Source organism: Onychomys torridus, chromosome 2, assembly GCF_903995425.1.
Source record: "Onychomys torridus chromosome 2, mOncTor1.1, whole genome shotgun sequence".
NCBI lineage: Eukaryota > Metazoa > Chordata > Mammalia > Rodentia > Cricetidae > Onychomys > Onychomys torridus.
In genome coordinates, this window is record NC_050444.1 from 10,883,279 (window position 1) to 10,905,061 (window position 21,783).

At 41.4% G+C, this 21,783-nt stretch overlaps 1 protein-coding gene across 1 annotated transcript in view; it reads left to right on the plus strand.

The window, feature by feature from the left end:
• Chd7 (chromodomain helicase DNA binding protein 7) overlaps positions 1-21,783 on the plus strand; it is a 184,350-nt gene that overhangs the window by 119,215 nt on the left and 43,352 nt on the right. The window contains 7 exon segments of the mRNA XM_036178057.1: positions 378-515; positions 1,545-1,610; positions 7,943-7,998; positions 16,584-16,698; positions 19,718-19,801; positions 21,156-21,293; positions 21,390-21,511. Coding sequence (XP_036033950.1) covers positions 378-515; positions 1,545-1,610; positions 7,943-7,998; positions 16,584-16,698; positions 19,718-19,801; positions 21,156-21,293; positions 21,390-21,511 — 719 coding nt within the window.

Below are 21,783 nucleotides of genomic sequence, written 5' to 3' on the forward strand. Positions count from 1 at the left end.
TTGCATTAAAAATTTCAGTCATACAAAAATAGAGAACTGAGTGTGCTGGACTCTTGTAGACCCACTACCTACCTCAGTGTGGTCACTGCTCTTGATGGAGATTGGCCAAGTGAGGAACAGTTTGCTGTAGTTTGTGTGTTCTTATTGAAGGGACTGTTGTTGGCAGCAGCAGGGTGACATGGTCCCAGGACCCTGGAGCTCCAGTTTATTACTGTGGTTGCCACGGGATCTTTTCACTTGACTTCCAAGATTAAAGTCATCTATTTTTCTTTAAGATTAAAAGAAAAAACAAACAAAAAAATGCATTACCACCGTACGCCATGTAGAGAAGCCCCCAAGGTTGCCTTCTAAACTCTCTTTGCTGTGTTCCATTTTAGAAGAGGCGGTCCAGCAGGCAGGTGAAGCGGAAACGATACACTGAAGACTTGGAGTTCAAGATTTCTGATGAGGAGGCAGATGCTGCAGATGCTGCTGGGAGAGAGTCTCCGTCCAACACCTCCCAGTCAGAGCAGCAGGTTGGCAGCCAGGCTTGTGTGCTTTCATATGGATTTTCAAGGTGGACTGGAATCCTCTACCTGGAATCTGAGCAGTTCAGTGGCAGAGGTGGACTTTGGGCAGTGGAATATTCTGCTAATGTTGGCTGATATGCCATGGGAAATTCTTTGTTTAGTAGTATCTTAAAAAGCCCTGCTCACTCACATTTATTTTTATGCAAGGCTATGATACGCAATTTGACACAATTTTGGAAAATTAATGGTCTCTGCTGAGGAAGAGTCTCAGCTAGAATATGAGGCACTGAATTTACTCTGGAAACTCAGTGCTGTAGAGGAACTGTAATAAACCACTGACGTCCCCTCCTGCTGTTTGGCACCATAAGAAACCCTTTATGAAATTACTGCCTTGGAGTACACAGCAGGGCACACTTTATTCTCTGTGCAATGTAAATGATGGATAAAATAGTTTGTATGAAACACAGGAAGTAACATAGAATTGATTATTGTAAAGATTTTATTTCTTCATTTTTTTGCTATTTACCGTACTTTAGTTAACAAACTGGTAGCCAGTTGAAAGGTCTATTGTATGCAGCTTTGTACTTAGTTGGCAGTCTGTTCTCTGTTAAACTGTTGGCTGGTGTTTTACACAGACTCTACAGTAACAGAATGATGGGAGTAGTGACTCCATGAGTACGGATGCAGAAAACTTGCTTTTTAAAAAGTCGCTTTTCAGATGCAGAAAAGTTGCTGTCCTGTCGTGCACTGATTACTTCGTCTTGGCGGCTAGACCGAGTGCTCTGTGGCTTGAGGGGCCTGTGCTAGTCTCCATAATTAACCACACAATCAGGAAGTCATAAACATAGCTCTTCCTTTTGCCTTTCTGAGCAGGAGGTTTTTCTTGTTTTTAGTAATTTTTCCCACTAGTGACTTTGGACTAAGTGATTTAAAGGGTGTGGAAGCATGGGCAGAGGGGAGTGATTTCCTGCTTGCTTTTGTAGCACAGGTCAGATGTTTCCCATTTCGATTGATTGATATTGCTTTCTCTTTCAGGAATCTGTTGATGCAGAAGGCCCAGTGGTAGAGAAGATTATGAGCAGCCGTTCCGTGAAAAAGCAGGTGAGCACGGTGTGTGAAGGTGGAGACCTATGGGCTGTGGTCATCTAGGTTGTTTGCTGCTCTTTCAGGGTTCCCCTGTGGAGCTGGGTACTGTGGCAGGTGCTAAAAGACCAGGATTCAAGCCTGACCTATTCTACCATTTCTCAGAAAAACAAAGAAAAACTCAGTAATTGCATTATTATAAAATGAAACTTCTGGTGATATATCTGATTCTGTCTGATATACTAGGCCTATATAAGTTGGAGGCTGGGTAATTAACCCAGAATGAAATCAGAACTCCACTGAGCAAGGAAATTAAGATGTATCAACCTTTATAACACTGTTTGGAGAAGTCAAGAAACCCAAATACTGCTAAGAAATGTTTAAGACTTACATAATTATAGACTACCTTTTCCATAAAACGTATTGGTAAAAAGATGTTGCTTGGGAGGCCCCTTTGGAAAGATCCCCAGCAAGGTCTGTTTATTACTGGGGCAAAGATGTTTTATCAGACCTCTTACAACTTTTTACATATATAACTGTGTTCAGACTATCTTTATTTCCACTACAAAGTTGATATTGGTAAGCAGCAGTACCTGCCAGTGGCAGCAGGTGAGCAGGTGGCCAAGGGACATTAGAATGTGTTTTCTCTAACCAGTGGAAGTTCTCAGCTGCAATCCGTTACTTTCTTACCTACTTTGGGAGACACTGAGCTTGTATCCCTGGAAAGTACGTACTGGGGATATAGGCCAGTCAGTCAAGCCAACGTAGTTCTTTTTATTTCTCTTTAAGTTGAATGAAAGTACTATTTCATTCTTTGATATGTAGAACAAATGTGGTTTCTTTCAGTAAAATGTAGGCAAGGTACAGTTTCCCAGTAGCCAAGAGGAGGATGGCGGAACTATGAGACTTAAAATTGCTATTCCAAAGCGTATCAGCTGTCAGATGAGGGAAAATAAAACAAGCCAAATAGACAGACAAATCCACCACCAGCAGCAGCAACAACATGCCAGAGACCATGGGCACTTACACAAGGATGTCTGTTAAGAAGTCATTTGTTGGGACAGGAGAGGGACACTTGGCGGTGAAGCATAATACTTCCTGCTCTTCCAGAGGGCTAGAGTTCAGTTCCCAGCACCCTTGTGGTTCACAAGCACCTATTACTCTAACTCTTCTGGCCTCAATGGACACCTACAGTCACATCCACACAGACACATAAATAAAAGTAAATCTTATTTTTGTTAAAAAAGAGGTTAACCAGATGTGGCAGTGCATACCTTTAATCCCAGCACTCAAGAGGCATAGGCAGGTGGATCTCTATGAGTCCAAGGTCAGCTTTGTCTACAAACCAAGTTCTAGGACAGTTAGGGCTGTTACAAAGAGAACCCCTGTCATGCAAAAAAAAAAAAAAAAAAAAAAAAAAAGTTATTAAAATGCCATTGGGCCAACAGTGGACTTGTCTGTACCTTGTCTGTTTTTTTTTAGGTTACTTGGGATGTGCACTTTTTATATATCACGTGTTCATATGAAAACTATCAGGGCAACAAGTCAAGATCTTTTCAAATTGAGTTTAAAAGTAGGGTGAGCAGGAGACTATTAGTGACTTTGGATTTGCAGGTTCTCGCCCTGTTGAGTGACAAGATAGAAACTAAATCAGATTTGCCACCTGTTGAAGCAGACATGAGTACCACTCACCTCATTAGAAAGGTTGCCTTTTTCCTGCTGACTCTAGAACTGTTCATTTGTGAGTTGCAGATATATGGTAAAATTTAAGTAGTTGGCATGCTTCAAAGAGAGGTCCCCTTCACTGACCCAGGGTGACTTGTGTGAGTAATTAGCATGCTGTTGGGGTGGGGCACAGTAACTTCTGTTAAACTGATAATACTTCAGCAGGTATTCTCAACAGATTTGCAGTTGCAAATTATAACTAGATCCATTATTCATAGCCAATGAAATTATACTTGGTGTATGACATGGCTTTTCTTTCTGTTTTGCCTACTTCAGAGCACTTATTTTTTCCCTTTGCTCACCTTTATGGACCGGTATCGACAAATTAGAAATAGATAGCACCATTTTCTATAAACAACCCCATGTAGCTTTCCATAAGCGTTAGAAAGTCACTACAGATAAATATGAGGACCGAACATTTATTGCAGTGGTTCTCAACCTTCCTAATGCTGGTTCCCTTCAGTACAGCCCTCAGGTTGTGGTGATCCCCAACTATAACATTATTTTTGCTGGTACTTCATAACTGTCATTTTGCTACTGTTATGAATCATAGTGTAAATATCTGATATGCATGATATCTGATATGTGACCCTATGAAAGGGTTGTCCGACCCCCCAGAGGGTCATGACCCACAGGTTGAGAGAACCACTGATTTATTGGCTTGGTGAATCCGCAAATGGAGAAAACTAATAGGAACAGTCCTCAGGAAGACGGGAACTGACCGAAGTAAGGGAGAGTAGAGTGTCTGCAGCTGTTCATCTGCTGCTGTTGTCTCTCAGAGGATTGTGAAAACCCATGAAAGAGACTGGACAGAAACAAGCACTAACTTTAAACTGTTGATGTTCTCAACATAGGGTTGCTAGATTGCTTTAAATTCTCAGTTTTAAAAACACTGGGGACAGTGTTGCACGTGGAAACAGAAAGAGAATTTGAGAATTTTTTTTCCTGTGGATTCTAGCTTCTATGGATGCTTGCTGGTCTGCTTCCTATTACCATGAATAATTTAAGAATTGTCTGTGAGAAGATTGCTCACACTCTCCTCTCCCTCCCTCAGACAGATGTGTGTGTGTGTGTGTGTGTGTGTGTGTGTGTGTGTGTGCGCGCGCGCGCTTGTCACTATGTGTGGCTGTCTGTCAGTTCCATGGAAACCGATTGTGAACTCCTCTCAGGCCTGTCCCAAGGGTGCTAACATAATAGGAACTCAGTGAGCTCCAAAGTCAACCACCTCCATTCCTGAACCCTCACAAGGTTGGGATCCATTATGAAGGAGTTCTGTTACCTCAGCCACCTCAGCTTAGCGCACCATGATAATGGGTGTGTCTTTGCATCATATATTGTCTTAAACACAAGTTAATATACCTGAGACCCAGGGTGGGGCCTTGTATATAAACTTTGAGGTAAGTTTGAACGTGTGAATAGAAGATCTTTAGTTTCCCACATTTAGTCTTAGTACTTCTATGTGCTGTCATCTGGGGAAAATAATTCATGTCCTTTTTGCATCACAAGGTGAGAAGTACAGAGGCAAATTCTGAATGAACTATCTTCTATTCCCTAAAATTCTTTTATGTTTTTAAACTTATTTACATGATATATTTTCCCCATAAGAATTTACTTTAAATTCCAAGATGTTTGTCTTAATTTTCCTGAATCGAACCAAACAATAAAAAAGTAGATTATAAAATGAAATACAGTCCTGACCTGAGGAACTGTGTGAAGGGGTCGTAGCATTAGGAAGGTTGAGGACCACTGCAATAAATGCTTGGTCCTCAGATACATCTGTAGTGACTTCTAATGCCCACGGTAAGCTACATGGGGTTGTTCATGGAAGGAGGGACTACCTGTTCTAATCCATGGATACCTGTACATAAGGTAACACATTCCCTAGAATGTCCTTATTTTCTTACTAAGTAGATTGTGACTCTCTATTTTTGTTGGAGTATGACATAGGTTAGACCAAAAATTGAAAGGGATTTATACCTGTACTTTATTATTTTTGTTGGGATACTTTTTCAACTTTTGTTCATTATTTATAATATTTTCCCCTTGTTTGGTGCAATATAGTTTTGAGGAGGGGAGCTATCTAATTTAGAAAGACTGTTCCTTTTTTCAGGTGTGGGATTATTATGGGCTGTTTCACGCTGGGTTAGAGAAGTAGGCTCCTTACTTGATGGAAAGTTCTTGGTCAGTGAACAATGAGGCATGTAGGTTAATACATGTAAAACATCATTTCATGTAAACCAAAAAGATTCCTTACATTACACTTGCTGGGGAAATGACTGGAATCCATATTTTTCAAATGTTCTATTGAACCCATGGCAATGCTTGGTAAGGAGTAAGTGTCAGTATCTTGTGTACACATGCATGCAACTGTAAGTTACCACCCCATCATTCACTGCATCTGCACAGGTGGGGGAGTTTCTGCACTGCTGGTGTTGGGTGCAGGAGGCTGGACAAAGTAGATGTCTTTAGTCAGTTCTTGAGTGCTGCTTCTGAGACTCATGGATCCATACACTATCAGGGAAGCAAAAGAAGTCATCTTGTGCATATTTATGTGAGGTGTAAGTGACAGCTGTAGTTGTGGCTCTAGAGCAAGAACATGGCCATGGTGCATGTATGGTCACTTGAACAGAATAGCGTGTTTTTGTTTACTTGGGAACTCTTAGAAGATACAGGCCCCAGGACAGTTCTTCCCCAGTTCTGGTGGTGCCTGGAGTCTCAGAGACCACTTGCTTCTCCCAGACAGCTGTAGAGCCTCTGGTAGGCTTCAGCAAGGTTTCCGAGAACAGATGATCATGACAGTGGGCAGTGATGAGGTGCAGACAGATGGCTTTGGGAGCAGAGCTGAGGTAGAATAAAACCCATCTCCTCTGCTCAGGTTTGGGCCTGTGTGTTTTGATGCCAGCCAGACTTATGGGACCCTGAGTCCATTAAAAACAAGATGGAAAGGGCAGCATGGAAAGATTAGAAAGAAGGAAGTCAGAGGAGATAGTGCATATAAATGATGGTGTGTTTGACCCCACCTGGAAGACGTGTCATTCTGAAAAATTATTTTAAAGAAATATGGATTGCACCCCAGGTTTGTAAGAACATGGTTATCCCCGTTGAGGTTGAGTTTTACAACATGCTGTAAAACCTCCCACTTTTCCTGGCTGTCTGTTTTCATCTTTAATTTTCTACTAGAGTCCCTGATTCTGTATAAATGTCATAGACCTTGAGTGGGAGGAGGAGGAGAAAATACTGGGCTTAGAAATGGCGAGTCAAGTCCTAGATGGACTGTCACTCAAAGAGAAGAACCAAGTGGCCTGTGTCCGTGTACTGCCTCTTGAGGTGTAAGCAGTCATTTCTTTTCATTTTTGATAAATAAAAACAGTATGTTGATGCAGAAAGCTGCTTTATAGTTAGGACCTTTCATAGGCCTGCTAGGGTAAAACCAAATGCTGATCGGTGCTGACCACACACTAGAATATCTATGCTTCCCCTTGGTAAGAAACAGTTTAAAATGTAGGTTTAATTGAAATTGATAAAAGTCATGAGGGATTCTGATTAGATTATAGTCTTTAACTTTAGTTTGATATTACAGATGGAGACCAACCCTAGTGCCTTTGAAAGATGTGTGTCATCCTCCATGCCTGCTCCTCTGTTCAGTCTCTACCATGTTCCTACTCATCTTCATTTTCTTCACACATCTGTGAGGCCTCATGACATCCATGCATGAGCCTCCAGGCAGGCAGGCTTGGGGGCTCTGGTAGCAGCGTGAAAGAGCTTGCTGAAACATGGATAAAAAATGTTTATAATTTACATCTCTGCTTTATCTGTGCAAACATTTGTAAGAAAATGACATTCTGAACTCTTTAATAGCCTAAAGTAAAAGCAAAAAGGGAAAGAGAGAGCTGTCTAAACCATATAATTGATGTTGTCTTTGGTACCCCCTGGAGGCAGTCTGACCACTGAAACTCTTGACTTGGAGGACGTGCATCGCAATTTTAACCCACCTAAATGTGGGATTGGAAGTGTTAATTTTATTTGGCTGCTGTGTATGTGAGACATCTTGTCTGAGAGATTTTAATTGTTCCACTGAGTAAAACTCAAACTATGAATAGTGATGCACTGAATTACACCATAAGAACAAGGTTTACTTTTATATGGTTTCTTGTTTAGAGTTATTAACTATATGGAGAAATAAATGTCTTTTAAATATTTTAAAACATTACAAAACCCACAATGTAAAGTTGCCATGAGGCAGCCAAAAATAATACATATGGCATTCAGGAGAGCAGTTGCTAATTGGCTGCTGCCTGAGAAAATGGTACACTTGGCGTCTACTTAACACTGTGGGTTTGGCAGTCAGCCAGCTTTGGGGTCAGGTTGTTGTGAATGAAGCTGCATGTGGTTAGGGAGGAGTTAAAATGATTCATGCCGTAGAATCACAAGCACGTTGAGTGGAGCAGCATGCATGTGCCTGAGTGCGTCAGTCTCAGTGGCATGGGCTGCCAAGCCTCCCCATGTGCTCATCTTTCCAGGAAGGCCTTCTCAGGCATCATGTCCCCCTGTGAGAGTGTGTGGCTGCTTTTGAAATATTCCAGTATACAATTTTAAGTGTGTGCCTCAATTTTCTTTTGTTGCAGAAAGAATCTGGAGAGGAAGTAGAAGTTGAGGAATTTTATGTGAAATACAAAAACTTGTAAGTAAATTGTGACTTTTTCAATGGGGAGGGGTATATTTGGACTATAGAGTTTTTAATAATTGTGAACATGGAACCTTCGATATGATTTCATTGGTGCCTCCAAAGGCTATTTCCTACTTACTTTGTTATTTTGCGTACTTTGTAGTTATTTTTTTTTCTGGAAAATATTTACTGTGTAAAAGTCGATGAACTTTCTTATATAACCAAGAAGGTCTTTGTAGACAGAAACACCTAATGTAATTATAGCGAGATAAATGAAGTGAGGTTGCCTGTCCTCTAAAGAGTGGCTCTTGCTGCCCCTTCCTCATCTGTGAGATGAGAATTCTATAGTCCTGTAGAGCCCACAGGCCCAGGAGACCCCTCAGGTTTTAATGCACCAAGCTATGGTTTTATGTGGGTTCGTTTCCATATTTGTTTCATGGGTTTAATTTTTTTTTTTTTTTTAAATCTGAATGGAAAAACACAGCTGCCCTGAGCTCTGTTCCAGGATCTGTGTGCTCCTGTTGGCCAGCCAGCATGCTTTCGGGATTGGTTAACCCTCCTGAAGAAGCCTGAGCCCTTCCTAAGCAGACAAGCAGCTGAGGACAAAGATCCTCATTGACTGCACATGTGCTCTGCTTGGTCCGCATGAAGACAGACCCTGAGGCCTGTGGGACTGGGCCTGGGTTTGAAGAGGGTTTTAGGAGTTGCTGCAAAGACCAGCCCAAGAAGAATGAGACCACTGGGTGCCATGTTTGCCTGCTGGTGTCTCTTGTTAGCTGGCGTTGTGTAAATGCAGCTTCTGAAAAGGTTGTAAGCAAAGCATTTTCTTAAGTGAAAAGATGAAGGAGCTCTCAGTTTAATCACGAGAGTCTGTGAAATGGAGTCTGGTAGTTTAAAATGCTCAGGAAATGTTAGCTGTCATCATTGTTGTTGTATACACAAACTGTCCCTATGACGTGATTTCCTGGGAGGGGAATCATTAAGGAGAGAAACAGTAGGCAAAGAGGAGGTGACCTAAATAAGCTGGAGGGGAATTCCCTTGGATGTATCCGATCAGAGGACTGAAATTAAGTGTTCATTGACATGGAATCGCACCACTGGGCAGGCCTCGGAGACAGCGGCAGTGGGATCCATGCGTTTCCATCAGTTCTCCTGTGGGAAGTCCCGGAGAAGAGTGCAGGCCCCGGACCGGGCTCTGCTGCCGGGAGGGAGGAGCATTGTCAGACAATAACACAGCGTAAACAGTCCTGAAAGCTAGTTTGTGCAGGAAGTTAAACTTTCAATAGCTGTTTTTGTTAACTTGTTTTGATGCAAATTCAGATTGGTAGAAAAATTGCAGAAACAGTAGAAAGGTTTTTTGTTTTGTTTTGTTTTATTGTGATGACTGTATATCTGAAGTACTTTGAGATTGTTAAATATGGTGATGCTTTGTAAGTCAGCCCATCATTCCTTCCAGGTGGGATATTTGGGTTCTTAAGGATGGCCTTGATTCTCTGCCATGGCTCACTTACAGCCATGTGACCCTGCGGGTGCACTTGAAGAGTTCTCCCCCAAGGTGTAGTGTTCATTTTGCTGTCATCCCCCAGATGCAGCTGGTGGACGTCCAGGCAAGCTGGCCTTGCTTTTCCCTTGGCGGTCTCTGAGCGCTGATGCCAGAGTGTGTTCCTGCATCATCCCATCTCGACAAGTCGTAGTTGTGGAATTAGTTGTTTTTTCTCGAGTCTTTGGTGTTTTCATTGGAGGAGAGCGTGTAGGAGCCAAGTGCAGGCTGTGAGCATGCTCGTTGCTGCTAGAAGTCGCTGTCTGGAGACGTTGTAGGATTACATGCACACCCACAAATGCATGTCCACACAGGATCTGCAAGTACATGTACCTGTTGGTTCTACATACGTATTTGCCTCTACCTGTGGACCTGTCTGCCTCCCCAACAACTGCCTTCAGTCTATCGGTAACTCTAGCGGTGCCCCACCCCACAAGGTAGCCTCTGCCTTTCAGTGTTAGCAGTTCTCCCATCAACCCTGAGAAGCTTGGCTCACTGTCTGTCTTTACGTATTTTTTTTTTTTTTTTGCCAGCCTTATAATATACAGGAAGTGAATTAAGAATTACTGGCTGAGAATTGTGTGAGCCAGAAGCCTGTCTTTGTTTCCTTGTTTAGAATATTTTATACTTAGTTTGATAGAGTAGAGGTTAGATACTTTACTCAAAACTTTGTTAAGTTCCCAGGGCCCCATCATTATATTATCTATTTCACGGACCATTGGATTTACCAGCTTCAGTTTCTGTCTAACTTTCTGTGTTTATTGTAGTCTAAATTTTAAAGCTTGTGGCTGGTGTGATGGCTTAGCACTCGTGTGCAAACCTGACAACCTGAGTTTGAGCCCCAGATCCTACAAGGTTGGCAGGGAAACATCAGCACCAGAGAGTTTCCCCTGGCCTCCACATATACGCCACCTGAGCCCTTCCCCCAATAAGTTTAAAAGGGTCTGGTTTCTAAGTCCTACTCGAAAGTCCTCCTTCTATCTGTGTGCAAGTAGAATTAGCCCACTCTTGCTTCTAGTGTGCATGCTTTCTGTGCTTAAAGCTATGACGTGTTTGGTGTTCCTCCTTTTCAGCAGCAGGAACCCATTCTGAGAACCACACCAAAATTTAATTCTTGCATTGTGTGAATGTCATAGCATGTCCTGAGTCAGACCTAGATAGTATATGTCAGTCAATCGGTATGACGCTTTTGATGTAATCAAAAGGCAGGGTAAAGATGAGCTGACTAAGGCTGCTGCTGCCGTAGAAGTTCACTCTAAATAATAGTAAGGATTGTTTACTAAATGCATAGCCGGGACCGTGGTTGTTGTCAACACTATCATTGCAATATTTAATCATATGTGCTATAGTTTTATGCCATTGGCAGTATAGTAAGTTTCCATTTGTTACCACAAACACATGGGTAACTTAACAGTCTTAAGGCATTACAGTGTGTATACATCACCAGACAATAGGAATTTTCTATGTCTTTTATAAAACTATGGGACCACTGTCTGCCTTACATGTGAGCTGTCAGTCAAAATGTTAGATGGCTCATGAACTGGATGATTGTAGCACCATAGTTAAGAAGTCCATCTTTTCCATGGTGATTCGAGATGTAATTATTATGTGCTAACATGTTTATTTGTGTTTTGTATCTATCTATATGCTCTTCTGTTTTTCTCCAATATGTGTGTACACATGTGTTTGCATCTAGGCACACATATGTGTGGGTGTACATGTACATGTCTGTACATGGATGGAGAAGCACTGGGATTCTTCTTCAATCTCGCCTTACCATAGTCATTGGGTCAGGGTCTCAACTGAACCCAGAACTCACCAATACACCTTTTCTGGCTACCCTTATCAGGCAAGGCTTTGCCTTGTGAGCTCTGGGATTACAAGCAGGCCCCATGCCCAGCTGTATTTATGTGGTTTTTAGAAATCCAAACTCTTAACACTAATGTCTTAGTTAGGGTTTCTAGTGCGGTGATAAAGACATAAGGGACGCAGCAGAAGCCATGGGAGGGCTGTTTACCTGCTTGCTCCTCATGGTTTGCTTAACCTGGTTTCTTATGCCACTGGCGAACACCAGCCCACAGTGGGCCGGGCCCTCCCACATCAGTCACTAATCAAGAAAACTACTACAGATCTGCTTGAAGGCGTCTGATGGAGATGTTTTCTCAAATGAGGTTCCTCGTCTCACATAACATTAGCTTGTGTCAAGTTGACAAACAGCAATAACAAAAACCCAGCCCCACACAGTTGACCCCTTCTTAACTTGATATACAAACACACCACTCCTTAAATTGTAACCTTTTCCTTCTTGTTCATCTCTGAGATCTCATATTAATATTTATATAAAACATCCAAACCTATAACGTCTCGCAGTCTCTAAAAATTCAAACTTCGAAAGTCCAGTCACTTTAGAATATCTGGAGTCTCTTTCAAAGCTAAAAGCTTCTCTAAAAGATCCATAGTCTAGTAACTGTGGACTCCTGAAAAATAATAATAAATAGTAACTCACATTCTTAGTTCAAAAAGGAAGAACCAGGGCACAGTTACAATCAGATCAAAGCAAAACCAAAGGCCCAGTGTCATGAGCACAGCGTCATCTGGGGTTCACCCTACGACGGTGGTTCTCACCCTTCCCCGTGCTGCGACCACTAGTCCAGTTCCCCACGGGGCCTCTGAGGGTAAGAACTATTGCTCTGTGATCTTCTGGACGCTAGAGCCTAAGCATCTCTACTTCTGGCTGTGCCATCTATCCTACACACAGCTTGTCTCATAGACTCAGCCTGGCTCCACTCCACACCTGCTGCTGTGTGGTGGTCAGATCATAATACTGACATCTCCAAAATGCTAGGTCTATTCTACGCCTGTGTTATATCTCTACCAATAGCCTTTCCTAGACTCTTCAGGGACTCAGACCCTGCCACGTAGTGCCAAAGTCTCAATTTTGCTTCATTTGAGCCCTTCAATTCTGGGGACTTTTACTTCAGTTGAGGCTGCATCTTCACGGATATCCTCTTCTGGTTCTCACAGTGCCCAACCTCAGCCATTCTCCATGACCCCTTCATGCCTTCAAAACCAGTACCACATCAGAGACTTACATTCTACCAAGTTCTACTACCAGCATCACATACAGCATTGGTCCCCTCTGGACCACAGAGCTTCTGTGTGCTGACCCTGAAAAACACTTCCCAGAAGATTTACCCTTAATGATGCTGGTCTCTTCTTTATCACAGCTAATTCTTCAGTCTCAGCTAACCAGAACCACAGATTCTTAATTCAAAATACTGAACAGTGCTGTAGTGTTTAGGGGACTCTCCAGCTTCTCCCTGAAACTTCACAAGCCAGGCCTCCGTCATCTACACAGGTCTCAGAATTCTACCTTCTGAGCTCCCATAGGACGGTCCACTGAACTCTCGAGCACTTTCTGTGGCTTTTCCATCCCAGAGTGTACATGTCACCACAGTCCTCCTCCAAAACACTTGGTAAGGTCTGTTATAGCAGTACCCCACTCTTGGTACTAATTTCTGTGGTAGTTAGGTAAAACCATGACCAAAAAGCAACTCAGAGAGGAAAAGGTTCATTTGGCTTTCCGATCCCAGGTACAATCCATTGAGGGAAGCCAAGGCAGTAGCGTAGAAGCAGGAACTGAAGCAGAGGCCATGGAGGGGCCTACTTACAGGCCTGTTCCTCATGGCTTGCTCAGCCTGCTTCCTTATAGCACCCAAGATTACCAAACCATGTGTGGCATTGCCTAGAAGTCAGTCTTAACTGAGATTCCCTCTTCCCAAATGATCTTGATTATGTTAGGTTATGATAGGTTGATTAAAACAAATGAATGAATTAATGAACCAATGAAGACAGTGCAGGGTTGGAAGACTTCTCTTGGGTCAGTTTGTCTCTTCATGTCAGCACCGTATTACTTAGGGACTGTGTGGTATATTTTAATATCTGGTATGTTCCTAGTTGCCCCTTGTTTTTAATGTTCCTATGGATTTTGTTGCATGTTTAGTCTTATATAAGCAATCTTGTGTGAATTTGTCTAGTTCCACAAGAACCTTTGCTTATATTTTTCTCTACATTGTATTACACTTATAAATTTGTGATTTAGGACATTGACTTTGTACTGTATAGAAACACGATAGTCACTTTAGTTGGTTCAACATTATGTTTGTATCTCTTTAAGAGTGTGTACACATTCATGTGCACATTTGTACATTCTGTGCTAAATCCTTTGTCTTTGCTGCTATTATGAAAGTTTTCTGAAAGAATAATGCTCTCTCTCATTGGCAATTTTTGTGAATGACGTCTGCTTGTTAACTTCCATGTGTCAATTTTATTTCCTTCTGCATTACTGAATTGCTTCATTCTTTGAATTAGTTTTTTAACTGATTCAGTAGAAGAGTGTGTGTGTGTGTGTGTGTGTGTGTGTGTGCATGCATAATCCTATAGTCTGTGAATAGAGATAGTTCATTTAATGGCATTGGCGAATACCTTGGATAGATACACTATTTATTGCATAGTGACTCTTCATGCCTTCCTTGTTCTCGATCTTTGTGGAAAAGTCTTTGTTGCTTCTCTTGTCTATTGATAAGACCTGGCTTTATGATTAAAGCCTACATATTAATTTATGTTAAGGAAATCAATTCCTAGTTTCTTGAATTTTAAAACAGCCAGTATAAATGTTGGATTTTGTTAAAGCAATGTTCAGCACCAATAGGAATAATTGTGTAATTTTTCTCCTTAGATATATATTAATGTTGTATATTTTAAAATACATTTCCTAACACTAAGCCAACCTTACATTACTGGAATAAATCTTACTTCCTTGTTTTTCTTCTTCTCTTTTCCCTGTCTGGGAGTGTGGAGAACTGTGTGTCTGTCTGTCTGTCTGTTGACAACTTGCAGGAAGGAGTTAGTTCATTCTTCCACCCTATACCTTCCAAGGATTGAACTCAGGTCACCAGGCAAGCATCTCTTGGTGGCTGAGCTCTCTCACTGGTTCATCTTCTGTTTTCTTAAAGTAGTATTGGAATGTTTGCTAACATTTTACTTAGGACCCTCCACTAACACATAGAAGAAATAGGTACGATAATTTTCCCTCTATACCATCTTTGTTAACATTAGTTATAAGTATAATTTAATTCATTTTGTAAAGAAAGGATTATGTCTTGAAATGAATATTTTTCAAAGTGACCATGAGGCATGTTCTTTGTAAGCCTTCATTCAGATTATTTATTAGTCTATTCTTCGTACAGTTGACTCCCGTGAACATTGTCTCATGTTTTCAGTGCTAGGTAGTCTGTCAGAAAGACTTGGTGCTTTGTTGCCTTAACCCACCAAGAGACAGTAGCCAGCCTTTGGCTTCGTTTCTTTTCTTTCTTTTTTCCTGATTAAGCTGACATAGGGGTTTCGATGTCTGGATAGACAGTGCGGTCACTGACTGATGACTTCAGGTTGCAGGTGGCAAAGCAGGGCCAGCTCCACTACTCAGGTGCTTGCATCCAGCTTGGAGCCATCCTGCTGGCTTCGTGTATATTTGTTCCTTTCTCAAGGCAAGCATTTTAACTACCCATACGTCTTTTTCTAGCAGTTAGGTAGAAGACAGAAGTGGGCGATTTGCTGTTTTCTGATTATAGTTGTATTGATTATTATTTGCTAGGAAATTGTACAAGTTGGAAGCAGAAAATACATTATTTGTTATCTTACTACTCAGGATAATTATTAACATTTTGATGCATGCACAGTTGGTCTATTTTCTCTCTCCATGTCTGTGTGTGTATGTGTGTTTGTGTGCATGCCTGTGTGTGTATGGGGTTTTTATGAATTCATATCTATGTAAGATACTTCTGTTTAAAATATTTTCCTCTTTCACCTGATTTTAGTATTTAATCAATCCTGCATCTGAAAAGACATATTAGGACATAAATATCTATCTAAAACCTTTTTGAGGATTCTGTAATTGCCACTTCATTTCTGTGTAGCGGTATCTTGATGCTAGAAGAGTTGTAGATCCAAGTATCTCCCCTCTCCCTGTTTAATGATATTGGGATGGAACCCGAGCCTATGGTGCTCTGCTGCTGAACTCTATTCCTGAACCTTCGTTTTTTAAGACGGATTTGTTATGTCATCGAGACTGACCTTGAACATGCTCTCGTCTTCCCTCTGCCTCCCTGGTGCTTTGATTTTAGGTGTGGACCACCATGCTCAGCACCAGCTTTTTAATATCATCAACAGAAAGAAAAACAAGATGATGGGAGGATGCTACAAAATGATATCAAAATATCAAATAGAACAATGTATTGGTTATACTTTTGAGTCTTCTGGAAGAAGAAGAGAGGGTTCAGAATTTGTTCAGGTTCAGGTTAAGAAAGGCAAAACTGTGCTCATGGCAGGCAATGAGTTTGAAAGAGATGGGAGTTGACCAGTAAGAGTAGACATTAGCCGGTGAGTGTGTTTGAATGACAAATCCTGAGGGACATTGTTTCAAGCTTCTAGAACACAAGCTAGTAACAAGGGAATGATGAGCTGTCAGAGGGGCACGGGCTAGAGCCAAGCTGCACACTTGCTCCTGATGCTAATCATAAGGGCCTGTGTTTAGGCCTTGAATGAATGAGGGACATACCTCTCCCCTATCCACCCCCAAGGAACTGAGGCTTTAAACTTGAGTTCTTCTAACCTGATTAAAAACCTTCTATTTCTCAAAGATTTCATAATTAAGGCCACCCAGTAGTGCAAATTGTTTGATACTGACATGTAATCGGTTCATTTAGGAGAACACCTTGCTATTGGGCTCTTTTCTGTTCTTTTGTTTGTTTGATTGATTGATTTTAATTAAAAAAATTTTCATGGGCAGTGGGTAAAGCATAAGACTTGGCAGATAGCAACTTTTAAGTACTATTACATTATTGATTTTCTCTTGTTTTCAAACATTGGTGGCTATAGTGAATGTTGCTTGGCACTGTGATCTTTAATGAAGTGAGATTTTTGTGAATGATCTGTTTTGATGATTAAAAAGAAGACATAAATGCAATGATTATATTTCAAGGATACTGTTTTATTCTTTCAGCTCTTATCTTCATTGTCAATGGGCATCTGTAGAAGATCTGGAAAAAGATAAGAGAATTCAGCAAAAGATAAAGAGATTTAAGTCAAAACAGGGCCAGAACAAATTCCTTTCAGAGGTATGGACTGCCTGATTCACCTTTGGAATGTTGTATTAAAACACTCTGAAGTTTGAGTTTTAGGTCAGTCAACTATGAACAGACTGCTTTTCCTCATTTGGTGCTGTTACTTGCATATTGGTAGCTGGTATCGCTAAAATTTGTAAACAGGAAATTTCTCATTCTTCCTGTTGGCTTCATCTAGAAAATACTGGTTCTTATGACATGGGGAAATAGCAGTGATGGTGTGATTAATATTTTACAGTGAACACACAGCTGAGAAATGAACAAAGTGAGCAGACAGAAGTCTGCTGAGAGCAGGTCAAAAACTTCAGTAGGTATAGAGGGTTGACTGGGCTAGTATGTGGCAGATGGCTGCTGCTGAAGTTTGTGCCTCTCACAGAGGTCACTGAACAGATGCTGTGTGCCGTTGTGCAGAGGAGAGGCGGTTTCTCCTACCCTAGTTATCAGTTACAGATAGACAGAGATAGCTAATCTGCATTGAGGAGAGGACCGGCTCCTAACACAGTTAGTGATGTTTTAAAGGATGCTTCCAGAAGTTACTTAGCCGGCCTTTTGCACTCCAGATCACTGTTACCTTCACATACAAGACAAGAAGATTTTAAAAATCAACAGCTCTCTAACTTTGAAAGAGATGACTTGATGGTTTCTTAGCTGCTCTCCTGAAAGAGTTAAAACCAGGGCCTGGCATGTAAGGAAGTACCAGAACACTTGTGAACAAGTGTGAGACTCTGGGTTCAATTCTCTCACACTGACAGGAGCAAGAAGCAAAATATAAATAACTAAGACTTAACTGAACATGAGCTGCAAAATATCAAGATGGTAAAATGCTGGCTGCTGGACAGCTGCCTTCCTGTTTACCCCTTTGTGGAGATGAGGAGGGTGAGAAAGAAGAGCATTAGTATTCTGATGCCATAGAATCCTCACCAGAGCCCCAGGCACTGAGTGTGCTTTCCTGGAGCCTATCTTCAGGACACCTGCAGGCAGGCAGGGAGCCCGACATGCTGCATCCTCTGACTCACCCTCCTGCTCCACTGCCTCCATAGCAGACACTGAGAGGATCCGGCTACTGAAGGTGACTCTGTTCTCTTCGTCTAGGAGAATATTAAGATGATTCTTTCTTTGAAAGAGTGGTCTGAAAAACAACAACAACAACAGAGCTGGGAGTTTCAGTTTCTTGTGCCCTTCTTAATGAAAGTGAAGCTGAAATTTTGAGATGCTGGTTGAGCAGCATCACTAGAGAGGGGACCATATGTCTCGTTGACCTTTCCTGAGGCTCCGTAGGAGGGAAAAGGGGAAAACACAATGGCATCTTTTTCCTATCCTTCAATCATGGTCCTGTTTATTAAATTCATTTGGATTCTGGTTCCTGTGGTTACACACTCTTCAGGGAATTGTGCCTGGCCCTAATGTACAGCTTGTTTGTCTGAACTTGTCTGAATGAGTCACTTGCACCCAGGATCCAAAGCATTATCTTCCTGGTGAGATGGATATAGAAATCTTCATTCTGTCCTGAAGGAGAGTTAGCAGAAAAGAATGCAAGTCTGTCCACCCTTCCACACACATGCAGATGCCTCAGTGACCGTGGCTCCACATGTCCCTCCGCTCTGCCCCTGGCTGTGGCTGCTTTTGCGTTCTCTGCTGACACTTAGGCTTGCTGACTCGGCTGCATCTACAGTCTATTCAGAAACAACACTTAGGCAAGGAAGTTAATCATATGCATAATGCCACAGAGTACTCTGTCAACGGGAAGGGGCGTAGGGGAAGGTAAACTGAGCATTGACTATGGGAGCTCGTGTGGAAAAGGAAGTGGTCTTACAGAGACCAGAAGCTTTGGCCAAGCTAAATGCATCAGTCTAACACTTTAATCAAGTGAGCACTGTGGTGTATTCTGTTTCCTTACTGTTCACCTGTTCAAAAGCTTATGGCGGCAGCAGCACAGTTTTGCATCTGTGCTCTTTGTTTCATAATTCATAATTTTGTAATCGAAGCACCCAAGTTGGACATTTTGAGTGGGTACAAGTAGCCCAGAGTGTCTGTCTTCCTTGAACATAGTATGTGACCGACAGCTCACTTTTCAAAGGGATTGAGAATGAGGCCTAACTGACTTCTAAGCTGCCTTTTGCTTGTTATATTTTTAAAAAAAAAAATGTTACCAAGCTAATCTACATAATGATGTGGCTTTTGTTTCTGACTTGGATCAGAAATTTCACAGGTGTGGCCACCTTAAAGTATGAGATGACCTATCACTTCATGGGAGCCACAGTCTATCCTTACATATGACTGTAATGTGTTTGAACCATATTCTTGTGTCCTTTCTAAGTAAGCCATATCGCTTTGCTTTTGTCAATATTGTTAGAATATTGGTTAAGTAACCCCGCTTGGCCTTCAGTTCTTTGAATTCTTTAACCCAAACACCCAGTGTTTAGTACAAGTAAATTATTGGAATGTTTAAGATTAATGGGAAGACTGTTATTCTAAGTGAGGTCCTGATATTGGCTGGCCAAGCTTTCCAAACATACCTACCCGTGCTCACAGTAAAGTGTGAACCCTGCCAGTCAGGGTTCGTAGCTTATGCTGACCTTCTGCCCATGGTGGCTGACAGCATCAGGAGACTCAGTGGTTCTGAGATGCACACACACGTACTATGTGGGTTCTGACTCTTTGCTGTAGTCTGTACTTTCAAGAATGCTAAATGTATTGCATGCCATAAGCCTTTTGGATTGCTCATTAGTGAATTGTAATTTCACAGTTCACTTGAAATATTCTTAAACATTCCTTCATAGTAAAAGGTTTCACACAGTAATTAAAATACCCAGTTAACAAAGTCTGAGAAGTTTGATTCCCTCACAGGGAGTGATTTTGTTGAATTGTAGCATTTCAATTAATAGACTAGAATATGTCAAATACAAAGTTTGTGTTGCTGCGACCCAAAATAGTATTGCCTAATGAAAAGTGAAATAGTGTTTTTCTGAAGAAACAAATAAACATTTTAACCTATTTTCCTCCTTTGGAACAGATTGAGGATGATCTTTTTAATCCAGATTATGTGGAAGTTGACCGGATAATGGACTTTGCACGTAGCACAGATGACCGGGGCGAGGTAACAGATCATTTGGGTTACACGGGATGGTTCAGACAGCTCACATGTGTTGACAGAAGGCACAGAATCCAGGCCTGGACCTGCAGAGCCTCCATCATCATGTGTTTGGTCTATGTTTAACTAAAACTTAATGATTTGTTAATACTTTTGGTGACTTAATAGCACGAAATATTTTTTGTTTAGTATGAGTAGTTTCACTTTTAATATTTTCAGTCTGAACTGTGTTAAAAATTTCACAATTGTGCTGATCAATAAAGACCTCAGCACATTTAGTACATATGTATCATGCAACACAAAGTTGCCTTGTGAAATTGACAGCACACTTGTAGCAGAGCAGAGTTTAATGGTAGTTGGCACTGGGCACCCTTAGTGAAGCTAATGAACTTCATTGAGTGGGATGCCACGAGGATAATGGCCCCCAGCCCCAGCTTTCTTGTGTTGTTTTGTAAACCTCTGAGACTTCCAGTAGGGAAGTGAAGACGAGGAAAAGTCTGGTACCGAGCTCGACCCAGTCACCGAGTGCTTCTCTGCCGTGAGGTTCAGCACTCCCGGCCCCTCCATGGAAGGGAGCTTCCTGTGTAAGTGCTGAGCTCCAGAGAGCCTCAAGAGCAGCCCCTTTCCTCTTTACTTTGTGTAGGGAAACATGCAGTGTTCCAGAGACTGCATCTGTGATGCTATCTCTGCCTTTGCCGCCTTACTTAGTGTGCTCACGAACTCTGTCTCAGGACAGGTCTGCATTGTCAGCAAATAGTTGCGACAAGTCAGTGTACCTTGATCTTGAACTAAATATCACCAGACTCAAGTGTTTCTAAAGGGACAAAGAGGAGAATTCCTGCTGACACAGATTACCCAAAATATTCTGCCCTTCATTTTTCTAGAACTCAGGTTCATTATGTTAATTTAACAGAGTGCAGTCATCTTTTCTCCTGAAGGACAAAGGACATTTATCTAATACATTTGTCTGTTTTTTCCCTCTTCAGACAACTATTTAGTGACAGAAAAAAGGTGCTAAGATGGTTTACAATATAAATACAAGTCATATGTTTGATGAGTGATTGACAGATTAAAAATGAGCCTTTGATTTGGCTCTTTGCTACATTAGCTACTCCTTGATATTTTGGTCATGAACTAATGATTCAAATTTTTAAAAAGTTAATTTTTTTTGGTTAACACCCAATAGTACAATTTTTTGGTGTACACTAGAGACAATTTTCAGTGGTTGTGGTTTCCAAAAGTGGGCAGTTCTCACTGATGTTGGGGGTTATACTAATAAACAAAGCAGAGTACATGTGTCTCCTCAATATATAATACCTGGTCACATGACTCTAGTTCTGATTTCTTTGGCCCGTTCCAGCCTGTGACTCACTATCTGGTGAAGTGGTGCTCACTCCCTTACGAAGACAGCACATGGGAGCTGAGGCAGGACATAGATCAAGCAAAGATCGAAGAGTTTGAAAAACTCATGTCCAGGGAGCCGGAAACAGAGCGTGTGGTGAGGATCGGCCTGTGGTGAAGGGTTTAATTTGGAAATCGCATCGTGGTACAGTCTTGGAGAAACCACTAATGGGATTTACTGTGTTTGGAACAGGAGCGACCTCCTGCTGAAGACTGGAAGAAATCGGAGAGTTCCAGGGAGTATAGAAACAATAACAAACTCAGGGAGTACCAGTTGGAGGGAGTAAACTGGCTGCTTTTCAACTGGTACAACATGTATGTAAAACATGTTTCTCTTTACTCTAACAAATGCTACAGCTCTTGTCCTTTGTAGTACTAGAAATGTTAATTTTAAAAAATCTTCAGTAATATTTAATGCTGTAATACATTTTTTAAATCCAACTGTTGGAATACACTTAATTTATTCATCAAATAGGTTAACAAACTTTGTAGAAATGACATTTGTTTCTTAGAGACTTTCCTTTGAAATGTATTTTGTTGAACTAAGAAAATAGTTGCAGTCATGTGGGTTATGTGTTTGTGTTGTA